Raw genomic sequence first — 26,253 nt, 5'->3', positions numbered from 1 at the left:
GAAGAACATATCCCACATATAGGCAACAGCTTTTGGGGTAGTCCCTGCTCCAGTTGTTTGGGACAATTACATATATGAAAAGTCAAATTCAAAATGGCTGTTCTAGTTAGTTTTCCTTCTACACCTCTCTCAAGACTCACTTGAACTTTATGTAGGCTAAGAAAAATTGACTTCCTTGACAAATTAATCTCTTATTTTACCATTATGCTAAAACTATAATATCAAAAAGAGCACTGTTTTACATAATGCAGCTCAGATTTGATATTTTGATAGCAAATATTCCACATGTATATAGGACAATATAACTCCTTCATCTTTTATTTATTTATTATGTATTATAAAGTGAAACTATGATACACTGATTATTTTTTTCAAATAAGCTGTGGTTTCCTGTCTCTGTTTATTTCCCCTTTATACCATATCGTTCAACTTCCGCTATGAACCAGTGTCTGAATCTATTATTTGTGATGATATCTAGTTTGAGAAGAATGGGTTTCCCCTTCATCTCCATCCCTTTATCCCTGGACCCTTCAAGATATTGAATTCCAAACTATTTAGCCAAAGAGATACTTCAGGATGTAAAGTAAATGTGACATGCAGGGATAAATGCAGCCTGTCTCACCACAGCCTTTCAAGGTCTTCAGTTCCTCTTCATGGAGAATACACAGAAGACAAGGATGTGGCTTTTTACCCAGTAATGTTCATTTGTGTAGAAGAAGCCAAATTCTTGTGTATTGCTGCTTGTATATAGTATATTTATTCTGAATTTCTGAAAGAATTCTGAATTAATATCCATGGAGACCAATATGAAGATGTATCTGATTCTGAGAATAAATCTATTCCCATTAGAGGATGGGTTCTGTGATGGCTAGAATATTTGTCTAATTTTTCTTTAGTTTCTGAAAAAGGTGCCATTATATTAGAGTGTGAATACATATTTTCTGATTTGATGGATTTTTCTTATATTATATATAACAACTCATGTCCGTAGAATTCCAAGACTGCTGAGTATATTTTTAAGAAATTCTTTAGAAATTTTAGGCATTAAACTCTGGATCTTGTGTATACTACACAAATATTATAACTTTGAGCTATATCCTAATACTAAAATTTCATAGATTTTTGTTGTTTTCTTGATTTTCTTTTGAGAATTTCAAATGTATTCTCACTACATTACCTGGGCTAGCTTCAGTCTCTTGAGTATCTGAGATGCAAAGCACCTACCATTTTTCCCAGCTCTTGAAAAATACCTTCACTGTTCAATCATCTTTGTTAGATTTATAATTTGGACTCCTTATAGATAGGAACACTAAACATCATAGACAAGCCTTGGGACTAGTGGCACAGCCAAGTAACTGTTGAAAATGAAAATCTAGCCAAGCAGGTGTTGTCTGAATATAACATCAAATCACTTATGATTTTTTTCTCCTAAGGTGTTGACTGAGAACTAAATAAATATTGTCAACCATCCAGGCTTTGCATAAGCTCACATTCTGTCTCTTATACACTCTTGAACAATCACAGTCTTTAATAATCTTCATAAACTATTTGACCTGTTCATATTTCCTGTCTGGAAAATGAGTATACAACCATGTACAGTTTGTCCACTCCTAAGTGTCTAAAAATGCCAATTTTTTGTTTGGATTAAGTTATTGGACTATGTTAATAAGACTTTTGGGCTCTATACGTTTTCTATTCCAAAGCATATCTTATTGCTTCTGTCCGTATTTGATTTGTAGCAATGAGAGGTTTCGTTAAAATTTCTTGTAGAAGAAGTAGAGGCTCACAGCCATCCATTGAACTGAGTACAGGGTCCCCAATGAAGGAGTTAGAGAAATGACCCAAGGAGTTGAAGGGTTTGCTGCCCCTTAGGACTAGCAACACTATGAACTAACTAGTACCCTCAGAGCTCCCAGGGACTAAACCACCAACCAAAGAGTACACATGGTGGGACTAATGGCTCCAGCAGCATATGTATAGCAGAGGATGGCCAACTTGGTCATCAATGGGAAGAGATGTCCTTGGCCCTGTGAAGGTTCTATGCCCCAGTGTAGGGGAATGCTAGGGCCAGTAAGCAGGAGTTGTGGGTTGGTGAGCAGGGGGATAGGGAGGGAATAAGGGTTTGTTGTTGTTTTGTTTTTGTTGTTGTTGTTGTTTTTGTTTTTTTGTTTTTTTGGTTTTTTGTGTGTGTGTAGGGGAACTGGGAAAGGAGAAATCATATGACATGCAAATAAAGAAAATATCTAAAAAAAAAACCCACACACACACAACAAAATAAAAAATAAAATTGCCTGTAGAGTTAGCACCATGGTTAGCATATGAGCTAAAGAGAAATATAACTTTATTCAATGTCACATTTCTTACATAAATTTCAAATAAATAAAAATGGTACTAAGCATATAATAGAGAAGTAGAGAATATTTTCCAGACAAATCACTTTTCTTAATGCTGTGAGATGTGTAAAACTCATAAAGTAGATCACAAATTTAGGTCTACTCTATTTAGCCTGTGACTATAATCCTGTCCTGTAAACAAGACATGCTCCCAAGTTTTGATCTGGTTGTCTCCTGTGGCTTGGTAATAATGTACTAAAATTATCCCCCCCCACTACCACAGAGTTCCCAGTAAATAATATTCCTCTCATAATTGTTAATGTTGTTAAATAATTCCAAAACTCTCCTCAAGGCAGCTGCTTTGTGCTCGGGAACTAAACACAGGAAAGGCCAACATTTTCTCTTATTTATCTGCCTGCAGACACAGATGTTGTTTGTGTTGTCTAGAAGCACAAAATATGCTCTAAAATATCACTGCTGTTTTCAATGACTCAAAGTGACATGATAGTAGTGATGGGAATCCATAAGAATTAGTACAAAGTACAATCATATTTCAGGCGGAGGTATAAAAATACATTACACTTGCAAAACAATGATGAACTAATATATGCAGAGTTTAAGGGTCCCTTTTCAGGCTGTTAGTGATGGAGCAAATGCCCATTGTCTTCTGGCTGCAATATCCCTCAAAGTATTTTGGCGACTGGCTGTAAAAATCCAGATGGAAACAGCAGCAAACTGAATGAAACCTGGGAAGCAAGAAGCAGGAAGTTCTTACCTCCGCCACATGCACATTGTACAAACAGGAGCTAGGCTGTGAATTTGAATGGGCTACTTATAACTTTATATGCTCTGTGAGGTGATTAGGGATCAATGTTAAAATTTTTTCTGAATTAGCTTTGTCATCTAGTATCCATGCAGCCTTAGACAATTCATTTCTTTGTGGGCCTCAGTTGCTTTCTTTGGGAAAACAGTAATAATAATAACACCTTTTCTTTGAGAGCATACTGTAAGGATTAAATGAAATAATATATGTTTCAAGGCCTGGTATGTGTAGACCCTGAATAGACATTTGGATTTATTTTTTTTTCATATCCTAATATGTGACACTGTGTGTTCTTTTGTAGCTTGACCTCTAATTACTTGTGGCCAATGACTGTGGAATCAATACTTAACTGAGAGACACTACACCAGTTGATTAGAGTAAAATCTTGTGTTTCATTTACTTATGATTTTTTTGGTAGTCAAGGTAATCTAATTTCTCATTTTCCACAGCTAATAGTGACCTTTCTATCTAAGTACACATTTTACTGGTAAGCATATAATGTAGAGAACCACTATCAAAAGTATTTTTTGGTACTTATCTACTATATTGTAAAAGAACCAAGCATTAATTATAAAATTTTTTGAGTGCTATGGCAGTCTGCTATGTATTATTTCCCCTTGGTTAATATTGAATGGTGTAATAACTAAGTCATTCTATAGGCTTATGTTCAACTCTATGCCATTTAACATATATACAATTAAGAAGTTTACAGAAATTGATAATATACAAAGGAAACATTACTAAGTGTGGTATAGTGAGACACACTTTTAATCCCCACACTTGGGAAGCAGAGGCAGGCATATTTCTATGTGTTCAAGGTCCGCCTGCTCCATGTAGTAAATGCAAGAACAGCCAGAGGTACACAGTGAAACCCTATCTCAAAACAAAGTTAGTAAAATTATTAACTCCCTGTTGTGGAAAGGTATATTTTCAGGGTTGTTTTAAGCATGGTCTGCATTTTGACTGCATTAACAGTAACCTTTCTTTTATTCTTCTTTGAAAGAGTTACGCATATAACCATAGTGAATAACCACGACTGTGAGAGAAATCTCTATTTACATAATAAAACCAAAGCGTCTAACACATTAAAGTGGATGGAGTCACTGATATTAAATCTATGTGGTCTGTCATGGTACTTTATCACTGAGGGTCCATAAATCCTCTTTGTCATGGATAGGATCAAACTGAATTTGTTAGTCATTGTAGCCTTCATTAGTCTAACACTTCAGCATATAACATTTAAGCTGTCCTGATTCCACTCAAGTGACTGAAAGCAAATGACCAAAACTTTGAAAGGAGTCTGTCATTTCTCTCATTCAAAGCAGTCTGTGAAACACAATCCATTATCCTGTCCTATAAATTTGGTTACGTTGTTTTATAGCTCCCAGTGTTTCACTAGAACATTTGAATTAGGTAAGCAGAAAATATTTTAAACATCTCCTTGTGTTTTCCAAACCATTTTGTTAAAATATAATTAACATGTAATAAATTGTGTACATTTAAATGTGAAATTTCATGAAGTTGACATATGTATGATGTACATAATCCTGAAAATATGAAATCGTCATAGTGAGCCTAGATAACCCCTCCAAAAAAATTTTATTCTTGTCTTTTTGTATTGTATTTCTAGTTACCCACCAGCAAGCAATAACTAATTGGCTTTCTGTCACCATAGGTTAGTTTGAATCTTCTGTAATTTTTCATAAACAGAATCCTGAAGCATTTAGAATTTTTGTCTGACTTTTTTTTACTTTGCTGTGCTGTGTTTTTGATATGGCTCTAATGTATACATAAGTATGGCCTCACGCTTATCATCCTTCTGTGTATTATTTACTTTCTTGATACAGCAGCAAAATATCTGACCAAACCCTGTGAACTATAACCTACCTTCCTGAGAACATACACCCATCAATGGAATAGTGGAATAGCATAAATATTAAGAGAGTAAGCAGCCACTTTTTGATTGACTATAAAGCCCACACTATTCCTAAGCCTATTCCTGACACTTTTCATGCCAATAAGAACCTACTATGGCTAGGTAGGTTATTAGCCTTAGGGGAAAGCTACTACTAGTATTCTTCTAAATAGACATAGCATTAAAATTACTCCTAGTGACTTATTACAGTGCATCTCTCAACCAAGAAGCTTCTTTTTTTTTAAAGATTTTTTTTTATTTTATGTTTTAGTCCATTGCCACTCTTCAGACATACCAGAAGGGGACATTACATCCCATTACAGATGGTTGTTAGCCACCATTGGTATCAGGTGACATTGCTTCCCCCCAAAAGCTCAAGGAATTTCATGGACGAGGGAAATGAAAGGTTATGAGTCAGAGGTAGTAGATAACAACAAGGAAACAGATGTAAACTGAAACAACATGCACATATGAACTCATAAAAGTTATGCAGCATGCAGAAGATCTGCACAGTTACCAACCAGACAAAAATTCAAGCCTGGAAAAGGAGAGACTGGTATGGATTTCTATTCATGGTTGAAGAGCTATTGACATTTGATGGCTACCGGGAGAAGGAGTATCAGTTTCTTTCAATGGTTTAACATTTTGTATATCCATCATACTCCACGGCAGGTCCAATGACTGGGTGTAGTTAGTTATCACAAACTATGTTCACTACATGGGTGGATAGGTAGGTGGGTAGGTGGGTGGGGGAGCACCCTCAGAGAAGCAGGGGGAGGGGGAGGGGATAGGGGGTTTTCAGAGGGGAAACCAGGAAAGGGGATAACATTTGAAATGTAAATAAATAAAATAGCCAATAAATATTAAATAAATAAATAAATAAAACACACACATGAGGATTGGGTGGGGTGAGAACATAATGTTGTTGTGTCTTTGTGTGGGGAGTGCTCTAGGAGAAAGATCTGGGAGAAATTGGGAGGAGATAATGAGTATGACCAAAATACATTGTTTGAAATTCTCAGAGAATGTATAAAGGAATTACTTTTAAAAAGTGATCCAAGAATCTTAAGGAAAGACTTATTTTGTGTAAAATTCATGGCAGGCAAGCCCTGGCAGCTTGAGTATCAGGAGGTAGCTGGCACAATATGCATATTCAAGAAGTAGTGGGAGATAAATGCTCTCACTCAGTGGTCCTCTTTTCCATTTCATTCTGAACAAGACACAGGCCAAGGTAGGTCCTCTCATTTCCATTAACCTAATACAGGCAATACCTCAGAGGCATGCCTAGATCCTATCCTAATCTAAATAGTTCCTCTCAAATGTACCTGGAACTTTGCCTCTCGGTCATTCTAAATTCTATCAGATTGACAGACTATGTTAGCCATCATAGATAATGGCCTCATTTTGTAGCTTAGGTTGGCATCAAATTTATGATCTCCTGCTCCCACATATACAGTGTGCAAACTGTAGTCATGCACCATGTCAGGCTTTGTTTGCTTCTTTAACTCGGGATAATTATTTTCATATTTATCCACTATAAATATTTAATACTATTTGCTGTTGTATGTGTAAATAATTTTTCTTCCCTTTTATATCTCAGTACAATTCAACTATGTGGATTCATATAGTTTGAATTTCTTCTTCTGTTGATGGCCTTTTGAGTTGTTTCTATCTTTCACCTCTCCAAAACAAGCCTGCAACAAGCATTGAAATATACATTGTTATATTCATATGCAATTTCATTTCTATCTGATAACATTCTATTGTATTCCAAGTCAACATTTAAACTAGATATGAAGATCTAACCAATCCTAAAACCAAATTTGCTCTCAACCTACCTTAACAACCATGATAACGAGACTGAAATGGAATCATCTCTAGCTACCCAACCTCGGGTCACAATCTGTGCTCCAAGAAACTCTACCTGCCTACCTGTATAAGCCAATTGGAGCTGAGAAATTAATAACAAAAAGGAGAGACAGTGAGATTTAGTCAATGTGCCATCATAAGGAATAGGGATCAAGATATTCACTGACTTCCTCACGTCCTTCATCTGTGTCCTGTAGTGAGGACAAAGTATATAGAGCAGGCTTAGGATATTTACATCTCAGCAGTCTAGGTACAGCATGTCCCATACACCATTGACTTACCACTCTCTCAATAACATTGTAAAGCTCCTAGAGAGAAGAGTTTCCATTCTGGATACCCTAGGTTTTTCTTCTCAGGACCTAAGATTTTCTGAGAAATTCCAATTTCTTATGTCCAATGGTAAATGAGGTGACTTTCAAAAAAATATAATCAGTTAACTAGGCCAATTACACTGTTCTCAAGTTATTTGAACAAGTGCTGGAACAAACCTAAGAATATACTATCTGTCAGCTTTTTCTGGCAGAAAGTTGAAGTCCTAGCCATAATTTAATGTTTTACATTGAAGGGGGATCAAATTTGAAACTTTCCAATGAGTGTCCAAATAGTTATTTATTCACTTTTTAGCCACATCAGAGTTACCTCCTCAGAACCACTCAACAGGATGCTTTATAAACTCATTGGCAAGGTGATCTCTGTATTGTACATCCTAAGAAAATGACTAACAATAAAGCCAAAAAAGTTTCTATTTTAAGAAAAACTTAAATGTCTTTTACTCTGTCCTTTTAACTGGTTTCATTGTTTCCCTCCAGTACTGTACTCTACATGTATTTCTAAGGTATATTTTTAGGGCGTATTTCTGAAGAATTTACCTAAGAAGTCATTTGGCAACTCATTATAACAAATGCTATTCCCTTGAGACCATTTCCATCAAATTATCCAGAAGGCTTACTCGACATTAGTCTAGTATTGTTATAAATTGTTTATTTCCTTGAATCCATAGATAGAACTCTCCTTCTTGCCAAATATGCAGAGCATCAGTTATTGGAAATTCATTGACAATTTGGTATAACAGCTTCCTAATTGAATTACTAAGCATTTTTGTCAAGCAAAGCCATTTGATATGAATTATGATTATAGCCATGAGATTAACCCTTTAAGAGTTCTTTCATATTTATATTTGATTTAAAATTTTTGATATTTAATAATTCATTGCGTAGAATATTTTGAGATGTGAAGTGATCTCACTTAAATAGTTATGTAAAGATCATACAACAGTTCACAATTACCTTTTTGCTGTTTATTATATATATTTATGTATAGACATGAAGAAGTCTTCATCTGCTTGTCTTGCTATTTATTTTCAGAGTGAGATAATTGTTACTGGTAAACAAATTAAAACGTCTATCAGCCTATATAGTTGCTATTTTTGTGTTTGTAATATTGATACCTCAATCCCTGACCATAAAGCCCAGTTGTAGTTCCAAAAACTCACATTGACTAAGAGAAAATGACATGATATATACATTATTACATTATTTACTTACACTTGAAACTAAAACTAGGGAGATAAACTCTTCGTCTGTGTTTGCTTTGCCTAGAACTGTTATAGTTTATCTAAAAGATGAAATGAAGCCAAGAAATCTGAATATATAGACTTCTTTATGAAGCCTAGCTCCATGAGCTAGGAGATAAGCTTATGTCTGAAGTCTGAACTTTGGCAGATAAACACGTTTCAGTCTAAACCATACCATTTATTCCCAGGGCCCTTATTATAGTATGAGTACCTAGAATGTACTTTAGTTTCGATGATCCAAAAGCACACAGCTCCTTTTTTAATTAATTAATTATTTTATTTACATGCCAGATGTGGCCTACCCTCCCAGTTGTAACTTGCAGAGTTCTTCCCTCCCGTTTGCCTCTGAGAGGGTTCCCCCCATATCCCCCTACCCTGGTGCATCACTTTTCTGCAGGATTAGACACATCCTCTTCCACTGAGGCCAGATAAGACAGCACTTTGCTACATATGTGCTGGGGGCCTCTGACCGGCCCTTGGATGCTCTTTGGTTGGTGACTCAGACTCTGGGAGCTCGAGGGGTCCAGGTTCGTTGACACTGTTGTTCTTCCTACTGGGTTACATGCCCTTCAGTTCCTTTAGTCTGTCACCTAGCTCTTCCACAGGGGTCCCCAACCTCAGTCCAATGCTTAGCTGTAAATATTGGCATTGGTCTCAGTCAGCTGCTGGTAGAGCCTCTCAGAGGACAGTCATGTTAGACCCCAATCTGCAAGCATACCATAGCATCAGTAATAGTGTCAAAGATGGATCCCTTCTAGGTTGGGATGGTAACTGGTCAGTCATTCCTTCTGTCTCTGCTCCATTTTTGTCCCTGAATTTCTTCTAGACAGGAGCAATTTGGGGTAGAAAGTTTTATAGGTGGTTTGATAGGGGTCCTGTCTGATTACTGGAGGTAGTCTCTTCATGTTCCATATCCCCACTGTTCTGCATTTTGGATAGAGTCTCCCACATTGAGTCCTGGGAGCCTGCCTCATCCCAGGTCTCTGTGACTTTCTTGAGTTCCCCCTACCCCCACGCCAGGCAGCTGCATATCGCCATTCATTCTCCTAGCCCCCTGGGCCTTTTCCTGTCTCCTGCCCTCACGTGATCCTGCCCCCTTTCCCCTCCCCTTTGCCTCTCTTTCCCAGGTCCCTATCCCCTCTATCTCCCATGATTATTTTGTCCCCCCTTCTAAGTGGTATTTAAGCATCCTCGTTCAGGTCTTCCTTCTTGTTTAACTTCTTCGAGTCTGTGGTATTTAGTATTTTTGTCTAATATCCACTTATCAGTGAGTACATACCATGCATATCCTTTTGGGGTCTGGGCTACCTCATTCAGGGTGATTGAGAGATGTTGAAAATTTAGAAAATAATATACTGTATAGGAGGCAACAGTCTAATTCAAGAGATAATACATGATATAAATGATGAGAAAAAATACAACCATGTGTAAGGATATATAGTAAGGTTTGAAGTTCTACCATGAAAAGTTAAATTACTGAGATTGAGGAAATTTAGAGAAAACTTCATAAGAGCGCTAAGAAAGAATGCATATGTGTATGTGTATCAGATACATTAGAGATCCAAAAAGAAGTATCTTAGATGCTTGACACCACAGAGGCAAACATAGAGTGTCTTTGAAAGGTATTAGTAATAATTCCTCAATAGAGTGGAATGTAGTTTATTTAGTAGCTCCTCGTGGGAATTGACTCAGGTTCTATCTTGACATCTTACACATTCATCACAAAACAAATGCTATCAGAGAGCTGTGGAACATTTCAGAATGCATATTGTTTGCCTTTGTGAGTATGTGTGTGAAGCTCTCGCAAGTATCATTAACAGTGTCACTCCTCTATATAGAATTGTACAGTGGATTAATGTAGTTTAACATTTCAGACACACATAGATAGGAAACAATGTGCAAACAGCTTCACATGCTTAGTGAGCATAACAGAAATACACAAGGATACCTGGAAGACCACAGTGAACAATAAGGATGCAAACACCAAAGTATGATGAGTAGCCAGAAAATTGGACCAACACAGGTAAGAAATGAGAAATTTTTAGGGCCATTGAACACCAGGTATTTGCAGTGTTCAGTAGCCCTGAAAATTTCTCATTTAAGCCAGGAAGTCCTTGCCTTGTTCAAAATGTTGAAATAAAGGCAGTGTGTGCAAGTTCTTATCGATCACATTTCTGCTGTACTCTAGACATCCCACTATCTTTTAGGGTCCCCAATTTCTTTTCCAGGCTCTTGTCGCAAGGCTATACCATAGGCATCCCTCCTTTTCACTCTTTCAGGAGCTGTTACAGTAGCTTCTAAGCAAGTTCTGGTATCTTAAATGAATACATCCTAAAAGGAGAGGATCTCTAAGGAGAAAAGGAGTAGAGAAAAATCATCATTTGCATAGTCCCACATCAAATCTCTTTCCTATCTTTAGACTGATGACTATTTTGGTCAATTTCTAAGGGTGATCAGTTTGTTTAAATTTCCTCTGGACTCCTATCTTATCACTCTTGCATTTGGCTTGATGACATTATTTGCTGGCATTATTTGATATGTGCCGTTATTTTACAGACTAGTGTTTCACTGTCCTGAGAACATTCTTCTTGGCTTCAGCCTGACTTTTTAACTATGTTCTGGGATATTGCCAGGTAGGCAGTAGCAGTCCATTCCAAATGATAACTGTTTATATTTCCGGGTATAAACTCTACAGGGACTTGCTAGTGTCCTTTTCAGTATAACAAACAGATGGAGAGATCTTGAAAATAAAATAAGGCATAATCAGCACATGGAAATGCAAAGAGAAGATTAGGCTGCAGGAAGCTTGGTTATTTTATTTATATTCTTTGATAACCATGTACTCCAATCCTACACTTTTGGAACACTCCCTCTCTCCCTCCTATATCTGAAAAAAGCTGATACTCCCTGAAACTAAAGGTCAGGTTTGGATGATGTGCCTTTATTACTTTGCTATCACTAGGGCCTTTAAAAAGGCTCTCTGTGGAACTTTGCAAAGGACATGACGCAGAGTTGCAACCTCACTCTGCTCACTGCCTTGTGGAGCAGCAAACAATTGATAAAGGTTTTTCATAAAGAGAAAAGGAAATTAAAAATTGGACTAATCCTTTAAGACCAGGAAAAAAGCAAGGGAGGCTGCTTGGTTTTATTTTCTTGACATGAAACTGAGTGGGTGTTCAGTGAAGCTGTGTAGGAGCACAGACATATGAACTGATGTGTTTGAAAATGTGATATCATTTTCTTCTGAAAGCCCCCAAGCTGAGAAACAGAAAATGGTTTCCAGTAGTGAAAATTATTTGTCTCATATTGAGGATTGCTAATTACTTTCTTTGTATTCCTTACTAGAGCCTGGAATAAACCATTGCATATTCCCTAGAACCAGTAATGGATTATTAAGTGGTCAATAATAGTTTTTCAATTGTGTGAATTCATTATAATGGAGTCCTGTTTGCGATAGCCTGATTGTAAACCACTAATTTTATGTTTATGGAGTAAGCATTTACAGTTACTTTTTTTACATTTAATATTTTAAATATTGTACTTATTAATAAATCTGAGATTCTCACTGATTACCCAGGCTACATCAATTTTTTTATGGCCCTGAGATTTCTTATGATAACACAAGAACTTATTTAGCTTCTGTGTGTGCTTACTCATTACAAAACAGTGACTGTTTGATTGTTGACCAGTAAGATTTTTGCCCTAAGAGTCTCAGAATATACTTACAGAAGCATAGAACAAGTTGCCCTTCGGATATTTATTTTTACAATTGAAGAATCTGAATTTCCTCAAGTGACTTCTTTTTTAAAACTACATAAATAATTAACTTTTATTTCTATATAATTCAAAAGGGTTGTCATGACACATAAATTAAAAACAATAATTTCATCACCATCCATTATTTTGGAAATAATCTATACTCTTTACATGTTAAATCCCCAAATTTCAAGTCATAGCTAAAATAACCATAGTCCTTGACCTCCCAGTAGTTGTCTAGATCATGCTGCCTTGAAGATTCTGGGAATGTTGATGGGTAGAATTTGAAGGATAATAAAATCTTTTACCTTTCAAAAGCTTAGAAATAGTAAATCTATAAAAATGGTGATGTGGCTATCATTACTGTCCTGTTGTCATTCTAATAAATGACTTTTCCATAGTTGCCACCTAGAAATCAACATCTTCATTCAGACAAAAAGTACTGTCCATCAATTTATTCAATACGTCAATATTTAAAATATTAGTTTCTTTTCATCCATACAGATAGCCTAGGGTGATCTAATGTATCGGAATGTTTCAAGCTAGTCTGATGATCCTCAACAAGTCGATGCTCATGTAGCTGTGGAAGTGTAAGTAGTGATCAGTTTCATCCTATTTTCTATCTAAATTGGAGTCATTTAATGTTCTCATGAAAATATTGAGCCCTAGAGGATCACTAAAATATCATGCAAACATTAACCTTGACGGCCTCTTGGCTTAGATATAAGTAGAAGAATATTTCTTTTCATGTTCATCTGCTTCCAGATCTGAGACTCTTGGCTCCATCTGGGAAGAAGGATTGACTTAAAATCCCTTCAGTATCATCATTACTTTTGATATACAATCCCATATAGAAAAACTATATAAAAGTATAGTGAAAATATAATAAATCAACTGTGCCCAACACTTTACTATTTCTGAAATTGTTATCTCCCCTGGTTAATTTTTAATTATCAGCATGAAATGACCAAAAGTCATCAGAGTAGAAGGAATTTCAATTAAGGGATTACTAAAATCAGATTCTTCTGTGACCCTGCCTATAGGGGAGTATCTTGATTGTTGATTGATGTGGGAGGGCTCTGCTCACTGTGGAAAGCATCCTCCCTAGGCAGGTCAGCCTAGGCTCTGTAAGAAAGCTACCTAAGCCCAAGCTTCAGAGTACTTGAGGCAGCAAGCTCCATCCTTCCCCACAGTTCCTGCTTCAAATGTTTACCCTGCCTTATCTGAATAATGAATTGTGACATGGAGGTGTACTTTGACATAAACCCCTCTTCCTGAAATTATTTTAGGTCCTGGTGTTTATCAGAGTAGCAGAAAAAAAATCACTATAGACTTATTTACATACTTTTAGACTTTTAGTAATTGGAAACACAGGATGTAGATTATTATCTGCTTTGTTTTACTTGGTGTACTTGTTTGGATTGTTAATCCTGTTGTTATATATCAAAAATCTCTCCCTTTATTAGAATTGATTAATATTTTGCTGTGTAGATATATGGTTTATGCACTTACCTCTTTAGAGACAGTTGCATCTTTTTTACATTTTAGCTATTATAAAAATGAAGTACTAATAAATAAATGTATATAAAATTTTAATGTAAACAGAAGTTATAATTTCTCTGTGATTAGTATCCAGGAGTACAACTTCTCTCCTGGTAAGTGCAAATCTAATCAATGGAAAACTGCTAGACTAATTTCCAAAGTAGCATACCATTTTACTTTTGTCATCAGTGTATAAAACTTGAAGTTACTTTCCACAAAGTTATTAGCGTTTTATGAGTGTGATTCTTTTTAATAATAGCCCTTATGGTCTCATATATTTGAATGTTTAGGTGTGTGGAACAGTTTGCAAGGATTAAAAAGATTAGAGGGTGTGGTCTTGTTGAATGGGAGTGGCCTTGTTGGAAGAAGTGTGTCACTGGGGGTGGGTTCTGAAGTTTCTAAAGGCCATGTCCGACCTAGTCTCTCTTTCCCTTTCACTGCTTGTGAATCAAGGTGTATCTCTTAGCCACTGCTCTATGACCAAAGTCTGCCTGTCACCATGCTCCCTGATATTAATGGATTAATGGATTAATCTTCTGGAACTGAAAGCCAGCTCCCAAAGAAATGTGTTCTTTCAGAAGATTGTCTTGGTCATAGAGTCTCTTCACAGCAAGAGAACACCAAGCCACTAAGGAATTTCTTGTCTTATTTTAGTTTTAGTTTGTTTGTGTGTGTGTTTGTAATCAATACCAGACAATGGGGTTGTATCACATTGTAGTTTTAGTTTGTATTTTCCTGGTAACTAAGTAATAATAATCTTTTTATTCATTTATTAGCTGTACTTATATCATTTATTGTGAAATGTCTCCTCAAACCTATTACCTGTTTTAAAAATTACACTTTCACTCTTCTAATATCTTGAAAGACCATAAAATATGTTATCCTGAGAATAAAAATTAGAAACATATTCATGAGACTGCAGATACCCTTACTTGAACATATCTACACTATTTCCTTCTTGAAATTTAGTTTCTCATGTTACCAGTCTAGCCATGTAAACCATAGGGGTTTTAAGAGTATATATTTATTTCTCTTGCAGATAGCTCTTTGTTAAGAACAGATCTATAATAAACCCAGTTGAACTTTGTCTCCTCTAGGGAATGTGCAGCATTTTAGGTAACAAGGTTATATGTGCAAGGCTAAAAACAAACACTAAGGATGCATTGAAGTGCTTTTTAAATAATGTATACTATGGGAATTTTAAGCAAAATGCAGACTTTTGTGTATTTAAGAAAATATTCTGCAATGATAACATTGACTTCAAGAAAGGAAAGTAAGAGAGTTCAATGAACATCACTTATGGGGATAAGTAAAACATTTCTTTCTCTGATCCTTCACACACTCTCTAGCTTTCTCTCTTTTAACACTTCATAAAAAGGAAACTCATATCTTGCTTGAATATTTCTGAGTTTAGATTGTCTAACTTACTTAATTACAATATTTATGATTTAGTTTTTGCTTTTGAAATGACATATAATTCCAACAGAAAAGAAATTGGTTATGCTGTGCAAGTTTTGATAATCTTAAGTGACATTTACTTTGAAAGGAACAAATCAATGCTCAAATTTCCTTTTGAGTTGGAAAATAAATCTCTTCAACAAAAAATGGAGTCTGGCTATACAGGTCAGTGCCCCTATGGGAAAAAAAGTCTTATTCCAGTGTTTCATTAATCTAGAATGGCAAATGGTCATCTATTTATTCATATTAAAAATCTATGGAAAGTCACATCTCATTTGCTATCACCTGAGTGAAACTAAATGTATGCCAATTTTGGGGTGGGGACTAAGTTTCCTAATTAGTTCCCTAAATCTATGAAAATTATATGGAGGTACTTCACAGTCATTCAGAACAGATATTTTCTTTCTTTGTCTCCAGAATTCAAGCAGGCACAACAAAATCTGTGGTAGTGCCATGGTTGTAAATTCACTGCTCTCCTTCGTCCATTCCAGAGAAATCTCTAGGTCAGAAGTTTGGAACTATGTTTCCTATGATGACTATAAGCCTCACCTTAAAGGGCTTTTAAGTGCAAACTGTGTAGTCTAACTGTGGACCAGCTGTTGTAGACACTAAGCCAGAGGGTAGGGTGGGAGTAAGGGTAAGCAATCTATGTTTTAACAAGCAAGTTTGAGCACTGGTATTCTTGGGGAAGGAACGAAATCATGTTTAAAGGACTATGTGACATTCTTTTCTTATAGCTGTAGGCTGATGTGTTTATTAGCACATAGCTGGAGTGGCACCACCATTGTAGTATTCAATAAAGAATCATAGCGAAATTAGAATATAAATATTCCAATGTCTCTAAGATTTGTATTGATTAAAATGAACTTTGAAACTTTATTGCAGAAAAAGCATGATTTAATAAAATTTTGTGTTTGATAAGTGAAACCCTACGTATCTTTAAAACAACATTACTTTCGACTTGACATCAATTCTAGTAGAAAGCTACAATTTCTAGTAGAAAGAAACTAATCGGGAAAATCATAAAGTAGCATTCTTAGAAGTAACCTCTAGCTCTGAAAGGGTTAATTGTGATTGACTTTCCTAGTACATTATAGCAGATTTATTTGTCTGTAATATCAGTTTCGCAAAGCACAGTCCTAGGAAAATAACGACTAGTAAATAAGCTTATCCATTGGCTTCTAAAACCTGTATTTAGTAAAGATTTTTTTGTTTTTTTTTTACATCCCAGAAATAGTTACGATAACAAATAAATTCGAATTCTGAATTTTCTCTAGTACATGGTATAAGATCAAACATTTTCTGTATTCAAAGAATTGAATTCATGTTAGAGTTTGCATTTTATTGATATGCGCTATGGATTAGATGCAGTCAGTTAAGCCCTTTCCGGGCCAATTGACATACCCTGTCTCTGATGTCAGTCTGAGAAAATCCTATATAGTGTACTACATCCCCGGATTACCTTATCTAAGTATTACATGGACGTTTCAGATGATATGTCTTGGCATGTGGTCATTTTTCATTAAATTATTAGGGATTGTTAAAGCATCTTTCCCCTTTTTTGACACCTTGCCATAATTGAATATAAATTGACTTTAAGACAGAATGCCAGATATTCATGCAGTAGGTTACTGGGGCTTCCCTGGAGTTTAGCAGAAATAATGCTCACCTTGGGTATTGTAGCCAACTAACTAAATAAATAAATACAGAAGCTTTTGTTTTTTGATGTAGGCTCATGGAAAAATACCATCAGCATACTGGATTTTATTTTCTCAACTATTTTTTTTTTTTTTTGGAAGATGAACTTCTAATATTCAGTATAACCTTTTTTCTTTTTTTTTTCTTTTAAACTCCAGATTTTATTCCCCCCACTCCTGTCTAAGCTCCCATACCTCCATATCCCTTACCTCCTCCCTGACCCCCTGTGTTCACAAGGATGCCCTCACCCCCCACCACTAAACTCCCTGGGGCCTCTAGCCTCTTGAGGGTTAGGTGCAAAATGACATGATTACTAAGATTCTTTAAAATTCTAAGATTTGGAAGGAAAAGGAGAAAATCGAATCCATGAAGCACTGCCATGGTGCAATACCTAACTTGTATATTTTTCTTGTTTGCTTATTAAAGATCAAAGAAATAATTATCCCTTAACTAAGATACTGTGCTTTCTCGTCTCATCCACCCTCTCAGTCCTAGAACTACAGCCAACTAGTTTCCTGAGTCGACCTTCTCTGAATTATCCAAAAAGCCAGAACTATTTTTTTCTATCTCTGCTCTGTTTACCCTAACACTTAGAGCTTCCTCATTGTTTCTCTAAAGTCCCCCTCCCTGCCTTGTGGCAGTCCCTGCAGGCTGAAATTAAAGGGCATGGCTTTTTCCCTCCACCTCTTCTTCCACCTCTTCTTCCTCTTCTCTCTCTTTCTCCAGGCTGTTTGGTGTTATAGCTTGTGCAACCTGGAATTTTTCTTTTACGCTATAATACAAGCCTCCTCCAGCTTTAAAACAAAACAAAATAATTGCCTAAAGTATGCCTTAAACTCATTTGCAGATAGTGAAAATAACATTAGTTACTCGTAATTTTAGAGTTTAGCATATTTGAAAAATCTATTTGAATGTATTGTTTTTCTCAGTTTTATATTACTTATTAGATTACATATAATATGTATGACATACTCAGGAAAACAAATCATTTTGTTATTTTAAGCATAGGTGTGCTGTGTAGATCACATATTCGTTCTAGAAAAGAAATCGCTTTAGAGGACATCTCTCTACACTTTATACTTATTGTGCTCGCTTATTTCATTATATTTTGTGCAACCAAAAATTGTAGCTATAAGCTATTTTGAGAATGCATTTTTCCTCCAGAACCTTGTAAGAATCAACGGGAGCATAATTTTAAGTAACAGAAGTGCAAAATAAGCACAGACTCCTAACTACCATAAATAAAAGGCCAGAATTCTAACTTTGCAAAAACTCATAATTACTAGCAATGGGGAAGGGGAAACATGAGGACGGGAAAGTGAAAGTTAGTGGGTTTTTGAAATATACTTATTTTTTGGTTTTGTCTGAACATTTTTTTTTTCTTTCCAGAGATAGAATTCTGTGAAACACCTCCTACTTTGTGCTCTGGCTACCACACAGACATGCACAGTGTTTCTCGGCATGGCTACCAGCTGGAGATGGGATCTGATGTGGACACAGAGACAGAAGGTGCTGCGTCACCTGACCATGCACTCAGAATGTGGATAAGAGGCATGAAGTCAGAACATAGTTCTTGTCTGTCCAGTAGGGCCAACTCTGCATTGTCCTTGACTGACACTGATCATGAACGAAAGTCTGAAGGGGAAAATGGTAAGAAAACTACATCTGCAGTTTTGCTTTTTATCACTTCTGATATTGTCCCATCTTTCATTTAACATGCAGAATAGAAATACAAGATAGCAGGGTCCCAGGAATAAGGAGGATACTTAAGTATCTAGCAAATAGACACATTTATTTATAATGACACAAAATAGTCTTCATTTCTGGGGAACCCTCAAGAGAAATTATCTCATGTAGTCAGCAATATTGTGAATGTCTTATTCATTACTCACCTTTTATTTTCATTTTTGTTTTCCGGAGCTACCCCAGTGGGATTTATTATAGGAAGTACTCATTTCATGTATTTTAGCTTTACATCGGTGTATGAACAAGGAGATGAACAATTACATAGCATGCATATTCTCTGTAGGGACTCTCTATTTTGATCCAAATTAACTTGCTGAGTTTATAAACAGATTCACATTAACCACATTAGAATGAAATTATTCCACAAACACAATTATTTTAAAGACACCAGTCATTTGCCAGACAATAAGTACTAACAGCAATATCATTATGTTATAATTATATATTATTTCCTTATACATTTTAGAAAATGAAACGCTTTTTCTTCTTGAGTTTTGAGGAAAGGGTTAGCTTGTTGAATATATGTTCTTCTGCCTCTAACCAACAAAGTAATTTCATAATAGGCACATTAAATGAATATTAATCAAATTAATCTATATCCATCATTTACTTTGTCAAATTTTGATATGAGTTCTTTATCATCCACATTCATGCTAGCATAATATGTGAATTCAACCCATGTCAAAATGACAAACATGGTGTTTTCTCACTTTTGAGGTTCCTAGATTTTAAACGATCACATAAATGTATGTATGTACATATTAAATGAAAACAAATACATTTTTCTAGGGGAACAATGGGATAGGGAGAGCTGCACTGAGAAAAGAAAAAGGATAGTAGAAAATATACTCCGTATTCAATATATACCTGCATGAATAGAATTTAAATGTAAAGATCACATTTTTCCCTATGGGCCAATCCTCAGAACTGTTTGAAATTGCTTTCTAGGAGACAACTCTGATTGGTGCCTGTCCCTTCTTCCAGCATGAGATTCCATTCTTTCAGTAGTTGATAGTCAGATTCAAAGACACAATTGTCTCTTTGTAATAGCTTCATCTCTGCCAGGCTGCTTCTGAGCCCTCACATAAAGAATTACAGTTAAGTACATTCAGTTGAAACATACACCAATAAAGAATTTTCCATTCTAGACTTTATCATTTCTCTATCTCTGTATGATCATCAATGGGAGGTTTCTTTAGGAGTGTTGAAAATTGTAGAACTAAATAAAATTGATTTTTTTTTTGTGACTCCTTACCACTGAATCTTTGTTTTCATGGAGAAATATTAGGGTACACGCTGTTGTGTTTTTTAAAATTCTTGATGAAGAGTTCATGTTGAAATTTGAAGAATCTCAGGCAACATGGGCAAAAATTAATTAATAAAACATTTAATATTACAGGTTTTAAATTCTCTCCCGTTTGTTGTGACATGGAGGCTCCAGCTGCTTCTGCTCAAGGCAAGTGTTCGCGAATATTCGACAAGTTGTTTTTACCTCAATCAATCCTCACATGTTACCTAGTCCACAAAATAGACCGTGACAGACTAACAAGTAACACATAAGGCTGAACAATGGAACTGTCAGAGATTAGCTAGTGGTCACATACCGCCTTGCTTGTTTCTTTTTTTCACTTATGAAGAGAAGCTGAAAGGGCAATTAGGGACAACACTCATTTGTCCTCTGGTAGTTGGTGTTTTGCTGTCATTTGTTTTGAATTTAGAGTGGCTTTAGCTTTAACATGGTGTATATGTGATGCTTTCCTAACTTTCCAGTGCTCTCTAGCAGACGGCCTTGGTCCTTTTCTCCAGATGCTCCTCCCCTGGCCTTACAATCACATCTTATACATGTCATCAATTGCAAATAACTCAAAATGGTCAAAGAAAAAAAATAAAAGCATATGGTAGTTCATCACTTTATGAAGTTTTAATTTTTGTCATTTTTAAGTAAGGGGGCATTCCTAGTTATTAATAATAACTAGGAATGGCCTGTATTTAATACTTTTTTTTTAAGAAAAAAACTTGAGAATGTGAATGCTTTTCTCTCCCCACCCAATGCATGTTAATTCAAAGAAAAAAATCATTTTCAACTCATTTAACTTTGTGTTTGCATGCAAATGGAGCTATTTATTTCCCGCTGACAACATCCATTCATGAAAGCACGCCTAGCAGGGAATCTATCTCATTAACTCATTAACTTGAATTTATACATTCTATATTTGAAACATAAAAATGCTGAAAATATTTTTGATTTATAGGTTTCAGTAATTCAGACTTTATGCCCATCTTGTCCCTGTGATATAATTAGTGCCGGTGACATCTTATTTTGTTTCTTCCATCCTACACTTTGTGTTTTTTTAATTATTGATGATAATATAGACATAATATTGTGGCAAACTTTAGGATAAGTTAAGACACACTGCTGTGAATGAGAAATACAAGCTTAAATAAGGGAAATTGTTAATTTGGGTAAGTTATACAACCATAAAAGAATCTAAGAAGTGTTATCAAAGATGCTTACAGTTCTGTCCATCCTCCAAGTAGACAGTATGACTTCCTGACACTTTGTTGTTCTACTTTGATTTCCTGAATATTGCCTAAGAAGACCGATTTCTTTCATTTCATTCATAGACCAAACATTAAAAATATGTTTTAATACTATTAACCCTGTTTTGTTGTTCTAAATCTAATTTAAATCTATTAACATGTTACAAAATCTGAAATTTTTACTAAACTCAACTTAACTACTGGAATATTTGAAGTAGGGAGGGAACCCAACAGGTGACAAAAATAGATACATTTTCTAGGTTTTCACAGACCTACCAAAATATTATTTATTTTTAAATCCTTCCCCCTTGTACTTAGACAATCATTTAACATTTATTAATACTTAACTTTCTATTTAGGAAAAAATGCAGATTTAATATTTAGCTTACTCCTGTGACCTGAATAACAGTTTGATATTATGCTTCTTTCAGTATAGCCTTCTCACAGTCCATTTCAGCTATTTGTCATATGTCTAAGTCATAGAGTCCTAGATTTTCATACCTCTCAAAAGGTTTTGGTAAGAACTAGACTAGATAGAAGTGTGGTCTACCTTATTCTCCATTATAGTTTCAATACCTAGCCACAGGATCTAGAGCATAATTACAGAGTTGATAAATGAGTCATGTTCTGAGTGGGGGGATATAAAAGTAAGCTAAATATTTTCATGAATTATCTATGATCTTGTGCCATGCTTTGAAGGATAGAAACGCTGCATTGACTCAGGCCTATGGTTATGTAGTATGCAGCTTTGCCTCTAACAAAGCACCCCCTCATCAATTTGTATAATATGACAATACTATCTTGTATTAGTCTGTGTTCTCTAAAGGAACTGAGCTTATATAATGAATATCTATTTGTTAAACATGGGGTTCAGAATGGTATATAGGCTGTTATATGGCTATTCCAACAAAGATTATCTCTTGACTCAAAGGCCAGGAATCTGGTTGTTAGTTGTTAACCCTGCCTCAGCAGTCTCAGTCCAGTACTGGAGTCCTGGAGGATTCCTAGAGAGCTGGGAGTCTTCAGTCTGTGTTGGAATCCTGAAGAAGTAGTTGATAGCAGTGAAAAAAAAAAAAAAAAAAAAAAACTTCAGCAACGGGATTGGTGAATTTACCAGTGAAAGTTAGGGCAAGCAGACCAAAATCAAAAGCTTCTTTTGTACATGTCATTTTATGTGCCCTGTCACTAGAAGGCATGGTCCAGATTTAAGGTTGGTCTTCTCAACTCAAATGATCCAATTAGGAAAGCCCCTCAGAGTTGTGCTGAGCTGTATGGATTTTAGTTGATTCTGGATGTAGTCAAGTTGAAAACTAAGATTATACAACATTTGTGCATCCCTTGCTAAGTTTCATCCAAACACATCTCCTTAATCATGCTTAATTTTCAAATAGAAACAAACAAACAAAAAAAAAATCCCAGTCATTTCTACAACTGGTCACATGACATTAGCTGGCATTTATAACTTCTTCTACTAACCTTCTGTATTTCTTTCAACCTCAGCAACCAACCAACTAATCTTAGTTCTTTTCTAGGAAGACTTACCCATAGTTTTATTCTTGAAAGATCTGTGATCTTTGTCATCTTGATGAACTGTTCTTGTAGTTTCACATTAACTTTAACCACAGGACATGGTAACAGCAGGAGTTACCCTATTGTATCTCCTGCATTCCAGGCATAATCTTTACTTCCTTTATGGAGAAGTGTGGCAATTTCCCCTGGTAGTCTGGACTAATCACCTCTTATAATACTCTTACTCCTATTGGCTAATGGCCATCCCAAGGGACCAATTGGAAATCTGGTCTCTCATCTCAATGGAATGTTTATTGTGTCTCCTAGTAGGAGCATTCTCCATCTGGAACCAAAAGTTCTATGCTAAGAGAAACTGTGATTATGGGAACAGGAAGCAAAAATTGTCCTACTGGGTCACTAAGGGTGATAGTGAATGGAACCATTTCCATTTATACTACTTCATTCCTGGACCAGTGAATCCTAGGTATGGGAGAATATTACTATATGCTGGAAAATGATTAAAAGCATATAATATGTTTTAGAGAACCTGGCTTCAGCCTTCTGGGTTACTGCCATCTAATTAAAACTGTGTCTTCAAATGTCATCTACCTTTCTATGAAGTAGGCTGGTTTCAGAATGGTAGACAGCATAATATCAGTGACTTCCATGAGAGTAGATCCATTTTAGCATTACTCTGCATTTTAAATGAGGTTTTTAGTCAGAGGAAATTTTGTATAGAATATCATAACAGTGGCTAAGATATTCTGTGAGTTTATATATGGTAGTTATCTTTTTGTTTCAGAAACATCAAGTATAAGAGAGGCAAATCCATAAACAAGGTAAGTAAGTATCAATTCCAGTAAGGACAAAACATATTCCTTTGCACATAGAAAGTAGGCCAGTGTAGTTAAACCTGCTGCTTGGTAGCTGGCTGGCCACCCTTAGGAATGGTATTATATTAGGAGCTCAGTGTTAGACTCTGCTGTTGGCAGATCTGGCACTTAACAGCATCTGTAACCAGTTCACCTAGGTTACTATAAGTACATTTGTCGAGCCCATGCACAAATTCTATTTCTGCTACAGTAGCCACTCTGATAATGGACCCAATGGAAAATAACAGTGAATGATTAAGAGGCTGCCTATTAACAAAATGTGCCATCCTATCTAGTGGTATTTGACCTCTACTGAAGTCATTTTTTGATGGACGTTTACATGAAAGACAAGCATCCTCACTTTCTTTGCCCATTTGAAAAGACCCATTTAAGTGCTTATTCCCAGAGTTTTTTTTCCTCACCAATTTTCTAATCATGTTCTTTCCAAATCCCTGACCATCCAACCATTCCATTGGCTAAAGCTCGTGAATCAAGCAACAAGGCATATGGCCATTTCTCAATCCAAGAAAAATGGACAACCTTGTACACTGCCCGAAGTTCTACCTACTATGAAGATTTCCCTTCACTCGTGTCTCTCAGGGTTGTCTCAGAAAGGGTTTGTAAATTATGCAGCCTTCTGTTTCTTAGTAGTGCTTACACAGCATGCAGAAAGAGAACCATCGGTTCAAAGGTCCTAATTGCTGAAGAGATGGTTCAGTAACTATGAGCACTACTTGTTCCCTCAGAAGACCCTAATTCAATGCTCAGCACCCACATGGCAACTCACAACTGTTTGTAACTCCAATTCCAGAGGATCTGACACTCTCACACAGACATACCTGCAGTCAAAACACCAATGCACATGAAATAAGAATATTTATTTTTAAAAAAGGCCCTAATCCTTCCTCAGTAACATGTCCATAAGGAATAATTCAAGAGGCCATGGGAGCATGATTGGGAGTAGAAAGGATCTGAATGGGAGTAAGAACCATAAGTATTTGTGCAACTTCTTTGTATAACTTGCTTGTGCCCTCAGGAACTGCTCTGGACAGATCACATATATACTACTTCCATTTGATAATCGATTACTACTGTGCACATACTACTTTATAACGTGTGGGGTCAAACAATATCTAGATTACTATAGGCAGCCCCAGTTGCTTGACACTTTAGTGTCTCATTATCAAATATTCCCTTTACACTAAGGCCCGACGACAAACCAAGAGCTCTCTTTCTAAAAAACAGTTGTCTGCAGATGATGGTAGAGTTTTGCTGCTAAATTTCTAGGGTTTCCTTTGTGATTCATCTATGTGGAAGTGCCAATGGCTCCAGACAACCTTCCTCTCAACCACTGGTACCTAAAGGACCATCAAGTCTCTGGAATCATATTGTTTCAGTAGAAGAGCAGCCTGCACAGAAGATTTGGTATATTGAAGACTCTTCTGTTCCAGGCTCCATTTAAAGCTGGCAGCTTTCCAACTCACTTGATAGATAGGATGAGATAACATATCCCAGTCAGGAATATGATACTTCTTCAGTCCAATAAGCCTTCCTCTTGATGGTGGGAATGGTCAGGTACAATAATTTATACTTTAATTTACATGGAATATCTGTGCCCCACACAGTGGACTCCTAGGAATTTCTCTGAAGTTCTATCCTTGCATTTTGGTTGGATTTCTTTCCCATCCTCAGAATCTATATGTGTTACCAACAATTCCAATGTGGTTTACATGTCCTGCTCTCATGGTCCAATCAGCCTAATTTATCAATATAGTGGATCAATGTGATACTTTGCAGGAGAGACAAATGATCAAGATCCTTTCAAACTAAGTTATGACACAGTGCTGGAGAGTTAATATGCCCTTGAGATAAACTTGTAAAAGCATACTGTTGGCCTTGCCAGCTGAAGGTAAATTGCTTCTTGTGGTCCTTATGGACAGGTATCAAGAAAAAGGCATTTGTTTAAGTAGTAGCTGCATACCATGTACCAGGAGATGTGTTAATCTGCTCAAGTAAAGATACCACATCTGGTACATCAGCTGCAATTGGTGCCGCTACTTGATTAATTTTGCAATAGTCAACTGCCATTCTCCATGATCCATCTGTCTTCTGTGCAATCCAAATAGGAGTTTTAAAGGGAGATGGGGTACAAACCACAACCTCTGCATCTTTCAGTTCTTTGATAGTAGTACAAACTTCCACAAGCCCTCCTGGAATGTGATATTGTCTTTTGTTCACTATTTTCCACATTAGCAAGAACTTCAGTGACTTACACTGGCTTTCACCAGCTATAATAGTCCTCACAAAACAAGTATAGGAATTCTGCCAACTTCTAACTACATATACCTCAATTATACATTCTAGAAGTAGGGAAATAGCCACACAATGTGTTTTGGGATTAACTGGGCCTGCTGTGAGTTAGACTTTAGCCAAAACTCTGTCATCTGATCTCCATAAATCCCTACTTTAACTGATGGGCCACATTTGCTTTTGGGCCTCTCCCATAATCAGTACCAATTATTTTCCTAGAACCAGTATCCCACTGGAAAGTCTGATTTTTTTTTTATTTTAGATATTTTCTTTATTTACATGCGAATTTCTCCTTTCCCAGTTTCCCC

The 26,253-nt window shown here is 36.1% G+C and overlaps 1 protein-coding gene across 7 annotated transcripts in view; it reads left to right on the top strand.

Moving 5' to 3' along the window:
* Tenm1 (teneurin transmembrane protein 1) overlaps positions 1-26,253 on the top strand; it is an 803,700-nt gene that overhangs the window by 300,643 nt on the left and 476,804 nt on the right. For all 7 annotated transcript variants that reach the window (XM_031355201.1, XM_031355294.1, XM_031355365.1 and 4 more), the window contains 2 exons: positions 18,357-18,617; positions 20,113-20,169. In XM_031355201.1, coding sequence (XP_031211061.1) covers positions 18,357-18,617; positions 20,113-20,169 — 318 coding nt within the window. The remainder of the gene's footprint in view (positions 1-18,356; positions 18,618-20,112; positions 20,170-26,253) is intronic.

This window comes from Mastomys coucha, chromosome X, assembly GCF_008632895.1.
Source record: "Mastomys coucha isolate ucsf_1 chromosome X, UCSF_Mcou_1, whole genome shotgun sequence".
NCBI classification, from domain to species: Eukaryota; Metazoa; Chordata; class Mammalia; order Rodentia; family Muridae; genus Mastomys; species Mastomys coucha.
The sequence above is the reverse complement of the archived record's forward strand: the minus strand, read 5'-3'. Positions and strand labels throughout refer to the sequence as shown.